Source organism: Sceloporus undulatus, chromosome 3 (genome assembly GCF_019175285.1).
Source record: "Sceloporus undulatus isolate JIND9_A2432 ecotype Alabama chromosome 3, SceUnd_v1.1, whole genome shotgun sequence".
Taxonomy (NCBI): domain Eukaryota; kingdom Metazoa; phylum Chordata; class Lepidosauria; order Squamata; family Phrynosomatidae; genus Sceloporus; species Sceloporus undulatus.
Window position 1 is genome coordinate 218904625 of NC_056524.1, and position 8980 is coordinate 218913604.

The 8980-nt window shown below is 44.2% G+C and overlaps 2 protein-coding genes across 4 annotated transcripts in view; both read right to left on the reverse strand.

Moving 5' to 3' along the window:
* C3H3orf70 (chromosome 3 C3orf70 homolog) overlaps positions 1 to 8849 on the reverse strand; it is a 362205-nt gene extending 353356 nt beyond the window's left edge. The window contains exon 1 of the mRNA XM_042460556.1: positions 8542 to 8849. Coding sequence (XP_042316490.1) covers positions 8542 to 8734 — 193 coding nt within the window. The 5' untranslated portion in view covers positions 8735 to 8849. The remainder of the gene's footprint in view (positions 1 to 8541) is intronic.
* TRA2B (transformer 2 beta homolog) overlaps positions 1 to 8980 on the reverse strand; it is a 71800-nt gene that overhangs the window by 60442 nt on the left and 2378 nt on the right. The gene's annotated exons all lie outside the window — the stretch shown is intronic.

The following is an 8980-nucleotide window of genomic DNA, read 5'->3' on the forward strand; positions in this document are numbered from 1 at the left end:
CATCATCATCATCATCATCATCATCATCATCATCATCATCATCATCAGGCTGCCAGAGATATTGCAGGGCAAGGAATATGCTGTTTCACAAAGCAGCTGTAAGTAAATTCTGATGACTCAAGCAAGAAACCCACACCTATCCTATATCTGAGAAATTAATAAGCAAAAACAAGAAACAAAACCGTTACCCATAGCAGATAAAAAAAACTTTTTTCATTCTAGGTCCATCCCCAAAGTCCTTTTCCTCTACCCATTAAAATGCAAGAACATTTGGATCATTCAAACTATGGGAAAAGATCAGTTTTAGTCACAACTGTTCATGAAGTTAAAAAAAAATAAAATAAAGTGTACAGGTCTGTCAACAATATACAAAATCGTTACCCAAGAAACAGTTACTTTCCAGTCAAAGAGGGCAAATTTAACAGTCTATATACAATATCTCCTTGCTTAGACATAATTTTGGGTGGTCAGCATAGGTTACATTTCCCAGATGCAAGTACTGTACAAAGAGGCCACAGGTCAAGATGGAAGTGACATGCCACTTGACATGAAATCATAGAAGGGAAATAGTTTATTCTGAGCCCTAAAGCCTGGAGTCTCTTGGGCCTGCAAGTTATAATGATGCCCCAAAATAACAACAATATATATCACTATATTCTGAAAATCGTTTTTATTTTGCAAAGCACTGTCATATGCCGGTAACATAAGTAACAGCAAGGTTGCCAGTTAATAATAATCCAGTAGTAATGCACATATATAATTATTATTTGCTTTCCATCTCTGAAAGTTGTGAATAATTTCTCGGCTAAAAATATCTGCAACTATGCAAGATTCCTATGGGAATACAAGTACAGAAACTGTGTTTATGTGCTACATTAATAAGAAACATTTTATAACTGCATCTGTTTCTTTCGGGAAATAAAAAAAAGTCAGAAAGGCAAGACAGATGTTAAACTAACTCAAAAATATTCACATAGATATGGAGGAGATGAAGGGAAACTTCACTATACCATAATCATGATCTGATCATTGTAGTCCAAAAAACAAACAAACAATTAACCAAGAAAGGCAATTCTGGAAAGTGTGAGTAAACACCAACTGTCTAGGCTACCATAGTCTTACACACTCCTGTATCTTTCTTCCCTCACTGTTGTGTTACAACTCTGCTCCTTCAATAGAGATTGAGGCAAACATGCCACTTCATTCTGAAACAACAAAAGGTGAAATATAATGTTCCTCAGGATAAATAACTGAAATGTCCCTACCTCTGTGCAAGGGCATACCACTGACTGATTTATCTATCAAACCTCTCTGATCTCATTAATACACTAATATATTTTTTTATCCTTAATACTATTTCTTTTTCCCCCCTCTTCCAAATACCTATATTTCCTACTTCACTCTGTTTCCCCACAGGGGAAAATATCTCCAAAGCATCAGTAGTCACTTACTTGACACATAAATGGGGCCTGCCCACAAATGGAAGACATACATTGGAAGCTGCTTTAACCTCCATTCCTGGGCCTCATTCCCACTTACAGATAAATCGGTGTGTGATCTGAATCAATGGATCAATTCAACAGCGGAGTGTGGTTCCCACTACGTTTGCCCTGATCGCATTTTCCTTTGTAGAATAATCCACTTGTGGTTCACATTCATGTATGAATCAATTCGAAATGGACACACAACAGCTGGCCAAAGGGCAAATTTAAATCGATTCTGATATGAATTTGGTTCACACTTGCGGGAAATCAATTTATTGAAAAAGATGCGAAAAAAATCAGTGTCAAAAAGACACGGGTTAAATGGGTCTGGTGCATGGCCCCCCTCACTGAAATCGCTTCATGATTGATTTAAGTGGGAGCCAGGATCATTTGAACCGGTTCAAACTGAATTGCGATCTGGTTTAAAAGGTAGTGGGAATCAGCCCTGATGTAAACAGGGATGCTGTAATAAAGTTTTAAACCTACATTCAACAGCACAATAATAATAATTTAATAATTTGTTTTATTTATATACCGCTATCCAAAGATCATAGCGGTGAACAGCAAGTAAGCTAATTAGCAAGTAGAGGTAATTTGCCCCCCAACAGTTCTGGGTACCATTTCAAGCGACCTCGGAAGATGCAAGCCTGAGTCGAGCTTGGGCCTTTGCTGGTCTTGAACTCACAACCTTGTGGTTTTGAGTGAAGTGGCTGCAGTACAGGCATTTAAACCACTGCGCCACCAGGGCTAGATTGTCCTAGCCGATCTAACAAGACACCACAGTCCCCCAAATTCCATGTTTGTGTTGCTGACTTTCCTAACAAACTAGAGCGCAAAGGTAGTAGGCATTTTAGGAACGTTATTGTCACTTGAAGATTTGAAACAAATTCCCCACGCTTTCTAGGAGTTGCCATGCACAGTTGTTGTCGTTTCAGACTTAAAATGTCTGGGACAGAAAATGTTCCAACAAATCGACTGCTTTTTCCCCACAGAGGTATTTTTTTGTCCTAGCCAATCTAACATTACGAGGACAAAATACCAAAACAAAACAGTTTCATGCTGTTTTGGTAATGGATGATGCAGTGAAGCAGAAGGGACATGCTATAATTGACTGTAGGATGGCCCCTTTTAGGGGAAACTGTAATTTCCTCCATATGGAAGGGGGCACTATAGATCACTGGGGTCAAGAAAAGTACCACACCACAAAAAGTGTTAGTTTAATTTGATTTTGACTAAGTTTGTTTCATGGCTTTTAGCTCTGGATGCTTCAGCAGAACACCATATTTTGTAGATCCAGAGTTTCTTGAGTAGAAGCTTATCATAGATGGAAGATATGCATCCTCCTGATAAATCCTGGCAATGAAGTGAGAAACAACAAAAGGTACACAGTGTGCTAAATCTGACAGATCTTCAGAAGGTCCAGGTTTTGGACTTCAACCTCAACCTCTGCCTGAACATGCATCCACAACAAGAGGATGCTTTTACTTCTGAGGTATGTACTAGATACAGTACAAAAAACACAGCAAAGATGAAGCACATGTGGACAATATCCTTGCAAGACCCAGTGCAGTGCATCAAAATGACATATTCTTGTTATCTACAGGGTTGAAAAAATAATGGCCTTTATTAGCAACCATTTCTCTTCCTATTTTGTTATTGAGGTACAACATTGTTTCATGGTAACATCAATATTAGGTCTTCCTTCAGAAAAATAACAATTCCTTCCCTGTTTGTAGGATTCCATAGAAGTTTTTTATTCTTTAGAATTGGAAATAGCAGCAGTAGTTTTTTAACTACAGAATTGCTGCTGCTACTTCTTTAAAAAAAGCCTCCCACGCGCTCAAAAAAAAAAAGAGGTCTGAGAGTTATTTAAAAGAAATGTGTACCTCAACTGAATGTTTGTTTTCCAGTTGTGAATATTGTGGGACTTGATTTCGCACACAAAAACACTCTTTTGCACAAGGGGCATTTTGACATCCTGCAAAACAATGGCATTCTCATTGGGGTCAGAATATGCACCAGAACACAATGTAAAAATTTCTGTTTTGCACTGGTTAGATGACAGCTGAATTAAGACAGCCACTGGAGGCTCCTATACTCACAACTGTCTAAACTGTCTGGCAACTCTTGCCAACCATTCCTGTTATGTGTGTATATGAACCTTCTAGTTGCTTGTTGACCTATGGAGACCCCATTAATTTCACAGCGTTTTCTTATGCAAGGAATTACTCAGAGATGCATTGCCAGTTCCTTCTTCTGAAATATAGCCTACATCACCTGGCATTGATTGGCAGTCTCCCATCCAAGTACTAATCAGAGTGGATCCTACTTAGATTCCAAGATCAAATGAGATCTGGTGCCTATAGGGTATTTAGGGAGACGGCAGAAATTAAACCTGAGATTATTCTCCATTCAATGCAGGTGCTCTGACAATGAAGACTTCCCATAAATAGGATCTGGTTTTGTTGTTATGTGCTTTCAAGTCATTTCTGACTTTTGGAGATCCTAAGGCAAACCTATCATGGTGTTTTCTTGACAAGATTTGTTCACAGGAGGTTTTTCCTTCCTCTGAGGCTGAGTGTGATTTGCTCAAGGTCACCCAATGGGTTTCCATGGCTGAGCATGGATTCGAACCCTGGTCTTCACAGTCATAGTCCAATGCTCATACCACCACACCATGCTGGCTCACAGAGGGTTTTGGATAGTCTGTTTTAACTCCTCATGGCCCTGCAGGTCTAGAATCAGTGCAGAATCTCTGCACCTGCCTAAATCAAGGAGGAAAAAAATCCCTTCAACACACTGTCATGCCTGACAATATCATCTTCCATCCCAGGGCCAACGACAGCATCAGGGAGAGGTTCACAAAGATGTGGAACAAGATAAAAGGCTTAACCCTCTTTGCCACTGCCACTGGATCATGAGACACAGACAAAGACACAAATATGAAGCTGCTTTTAATATAGTTTTTGCTGCATTTTCCCTGCCTGAATCCCTGCCTGAATCCATTATCCAAATATTGCATGCCAAAAAAAAAACAAGCCCATTCATGTTTTTTAAAATAGTATCTATACACCTCTCTGCAATTTGAGCTCTACATCTGGTCACACATGAGAGCATTTGTACCGAATGCTCTCACAAAATCTTGAGTTTCACTAAAACCCAGCCCTGATTTTAGAGAAAGAAATTGATCATGCTGTGATGCTGGTGCTGTAGAGGTGGAAAAATAAACTCAAGTTGTGTGGCTAGGCGAAGTAAGGCAGCAGATGCAACAGGCTGAGCAGTGTGCTTTCTGGACAGGAATCCAAAAAACATTATCAGAGAGCATTTGGGGAACACTGGGAATGACATCATCAAGGCTTTAAGGGAACACTGTTTCACTCAGCAACAGTCTAATTTTATAGATGGAAACAGCAAAACAAAAACAGAACACATACAATTTAAAGAATGGCAGCCAATAGGATACCCACAAACACAGGGATATGTGCATGTTCTTCCTAAGCATGCCCTCTATCCCAGACGAATGTGAGTTTCATTGCCCTTTGTAATGCTGTAATCCACTGCTAAGTACTGTATCCAAGACAATATAAAGGGGGGGGGGGGGAGCAGAAATAGACACGGTCAGAGAAATATATATTTGAACAAGGAGTGCAAATATTTAGCTAGTAGCTTAGCAGCCATTTCTTTTGTGGGGGTAGGCAGCTTTCAAGTGGAGAAACAAGAACTAATTTAGAAAAGATATAGCTTAGAAGAATGAAAACCACAGCAATTCCTTTCTTAGAACTGGGACATGAGCCCAGCACATGATGCCTTGTGAATGGGGGGAAACCCATGGCTATGAACAACCGACAACTGAAATGGGGAACAAAAATGCATTTTCTATGCTGAAACAAGCCCCATGCATCACGTGCCAGTTTTCTGGTTCGAGATACTGAAATGGCCCTAGAAAACAACTGTGAGATGTTTTGTGGCTTGTCCCATAAATACACTATTAACTGGATTCATACCTTTTTTGTGGGTTTTTTGGGCTATGTGGCCATGTTCTAGAACATGGCCACAAAAACCCCACAAAAAACTATGGATGCTGGGCATGGAAAAAGCGCTTTGACTCGCTCACAATGAATTCATACCAACTGGGCTAATAAAAATGGGAAGAAAGAACACAGCATTAATATAATCATAATATTTTTCTCGCAAGGCCTGCGCCTCCACTCTAAACACTTATCTAATAAAGGTTTTGGTGTGCGTTGTTTCCCTTCAATCATTTCTGACTTATGGTGACCCTAATAGGTGAACCGATCACAGGGTTTTCTTGGCAAGTTTTTTCTTCGAGAGGGGGTTTGCCATTGCCAGCCTCTGAGGCTGAGAGAGTGTGACGTCCTAAGTCACCCGTGGGGTTTGACGGCCAAGTACATTTCGAACACGTGGGTCTGCAAGTCCAAGGCTCACCACCATTAAAGGTAATTAGGGAGTCCAAAGCACACTGCAGAAACAATCCAGTTTGAGTACTGCTTTTCACTGCATGGCTCCAATGCTAGGAATCCTTGGGAATTGTAGTTGTTGGTTAGCCTTCTCAATCAGAAAGCCTAGTGTGCCACAATCAACTAGGTTCCAGGATTCCCAGCACTGAGCCCAGGGCACTTAAAGCGGTCTCAAGTTGGATTACTGCAGTGAGTTTTGGACATAAGTTAACAGAGGTTTTTTAACTTGGAAAGGAAAACAAACAAACCAAGAAGAAAAAAACAGTTTAAAAAACCCCGGAAGGAACACAGTTTAAAGAAAGCCATTGTGCCATTAATAAAAATTCATGCGGCTTTTAGTGACCGTGAAACTAGATAACAAGACAGAAGTTACTGGGGTTATTACCTATTATCCTTCCTTGCATGAGAAGAAAAGGACCCTGATTTTAAAAACAATCATGGAACAGCTAATACACAAGGGACAGAAGGAATTTTGTATGGCTGTTCTAATTCAGCGGCCTTGGTATCTGCTGGACTGGGTTCCAGGACTTCTGTGATACCAAAACAAAAGATGCTCAAGCCCCATTAAATACACCAGTGAAGTAAAATGGTGTCCCTTCTCTAAAATGGCCAAATCAGTTTTGCTTCTTTGAACCTTATACTTCTTGGAATATTTTCAAGCCGTAGAAGCGTAATCCGTGGACATAGAATCTGTGTACTTAGGTATAAACCAACCGCTTTCTTCGACTGCCCCTTGTTTCCACTGGTGTTCATGCTTACAGAAACCAGGCAGCCAGTTTGCTCACAAATCAGGGCAGTGTCATTGAGTCAGAAAAGCCTCACGCTTCAGCTGCCCATCCCACCGGATGCGTGCATCTCCTGTGTGAACATCCCTGCTTGCAGAAGGAAATCTACAACTCCCAGAGGCCATAGGGCAAGCTGTGAGCAGAGAGAGAGTGCCTTTCACTGAATCCACACTGCAAAATAATTTGGCTTGATAGTGCTTTAACTGCCATGGCTGAAGGTGAGGGAATTCTGGGCATGGTAGTTGATTGTGGCACCAGAGCTTTGCCACAATCAACTACCATGCCAGAATTCCCTCGCCTTGAGCCATGGCAGTTAAAGCACTCATCCAAAGCAGATTATTTTTGCAGTGTGGATTCGGTGAAGGGGGATGTCAGCAGGATGTGGATTCATTGACAGGGTTGCGGCCTTCCAGCTCAGCCCCACCCAGGATCTGAGGAGGACTGTTATTCTGCCAACATTTTGGCAGATGTTATTTCCTCTCAGCCCAGCCCTTTCTCAGCTGGTCTTAAACACACACAGACACACAAATGCAGGGTTCCCCTCTCTTCCCAGGGAGCATGGAGAAATCCATCCAGCCTTCTGAGTGCCACGCCATCAGTCACCATCGATCCAGGTGTCAAATCCTGGCTCTGGGGACCGGTGCCACCAGTGATGGGGTGGAAGATGGTTGGGAGGGTCTCCCCTTCTGGACAGATGCAAAGATGGTGTGTGCAAAGTGGGTGCACCTCCTCATTGCTAGCCACACACATGACACACATATAGACACATTCCCTCCTTTGCTTGAAATCTGCAACGCCCAGCTCAGGGGCTTCCTAGTGCTGCTGCTGCTGCTGCCTTGGGATCCAGTGTGATGCAGCTCAGGATGACCAGAGGTCCTCCTTTTCCAGGACAGGTCCTACATTTTAGCCTTCCTTCCAGGAGGGATTCCACCATGTCCTCCATTTTGAGCATGGCTAAGAAGCATGGGTCTACATTGATATGAGTATTTTTAGCTCAGGGTGACCAGAGGTCCTCCTTTTCCAGGATAGGTCCTACATTCGCAGCTCCTGTCCATGAGGAATTTCCAAACGTCCTCCATTTGTAGCATGCCTGAGATGAAGCAGGTATGGACATAGTTCTAGGAGCGCTTTGAGCTTTTCTTTGGCCACGTCCTCCCTTTTCCCTGGCACCCTCCATTTTGGCGGTGCCTTGTCCTCCTAGCAGATGAGGACATCTGCTCACCCTGTTCTAGGCTTATCTTTAGCCACCTCCTCCTGTGGTTAGGACCTATCTGGTCACTGGGGCTCAGGAGGTCCTCCATTCCAGCCTTCTGTCTAGGAGAAATTCCCAAAGGTCCTCCATTTTGAGCAGGGCTAAGAGGGAAGCATGCATTTCCAGTTCTGGGAGTGGCATGGGCTTTTCTCTGGCCACATCCTCCATTCCTCTTCTTGCCATGTCCTCCCAGGGGATGAGGTTACTGTCTGCTTACTGTCTTTGGGGCTTTGCTCTGGCCATGTCCTCCATTCTGGAGGTGTCTTCTCCTCCTTTGCGCTGGAGGCAGCTGGTCATCTTGGCTCAGAACAGAGCCCCAGCCGCTGCAGCCAGAGAGGAGGGGGTTGTGTGTGTGTGAAAACTAGACGCCCTCCTTTTTCCGGACGCGTCCTCCGTTCCAGCTTTCTGTCCGGGAGGAATTCTAAAAGGCCTTCCATTTGGAGCATGCCTAAGGTGAAGGGATGCATTTCCTCTTTCTATGTGGTTTGCCCTGACCCCGTCCTCCCTGCCTCCCTTCCTTCCTTCCCGGGGGACTCACTCACAGTGGCACCATCCCAGGTGGCAGCACCAGTGGAGCCTGAAGCACCTGCCGTGGCTGTGGGTGGCGCAGAGGGAGAGGCCGTCGCAGGGCTGGAAGTCCGGGCGCCCCGCGCAGCTCCGCGCCAGCGCCTGAGCCTCGTCCACCTTCTTCCCGGACACAGCAGCCCCGGCAGCAAGGGCCCCGGCGGCGCTCATGGCCCGCAGCAGCAGCAGCAGCAGGAGGCTGAGGAGGAGGAGGAGGAGAGGATGCTCCTGGTGCCCCTCTCCTGCCTTCCTGCCTTGCTCTCCTCGCCTCCTTCCCTGCTGCTGCGCTCAGCCCAGGCCCAGCCCAGTCCTGGCCAAGGCCTGCCCAGCCCCAGGAGGAGCCCAAGGCGGGACCCACGCCCAGCTCCGCCTCCAGAGCCAGAGCCAAGCCTGGCAGCAGCAGGAGGAGGAGGAGGC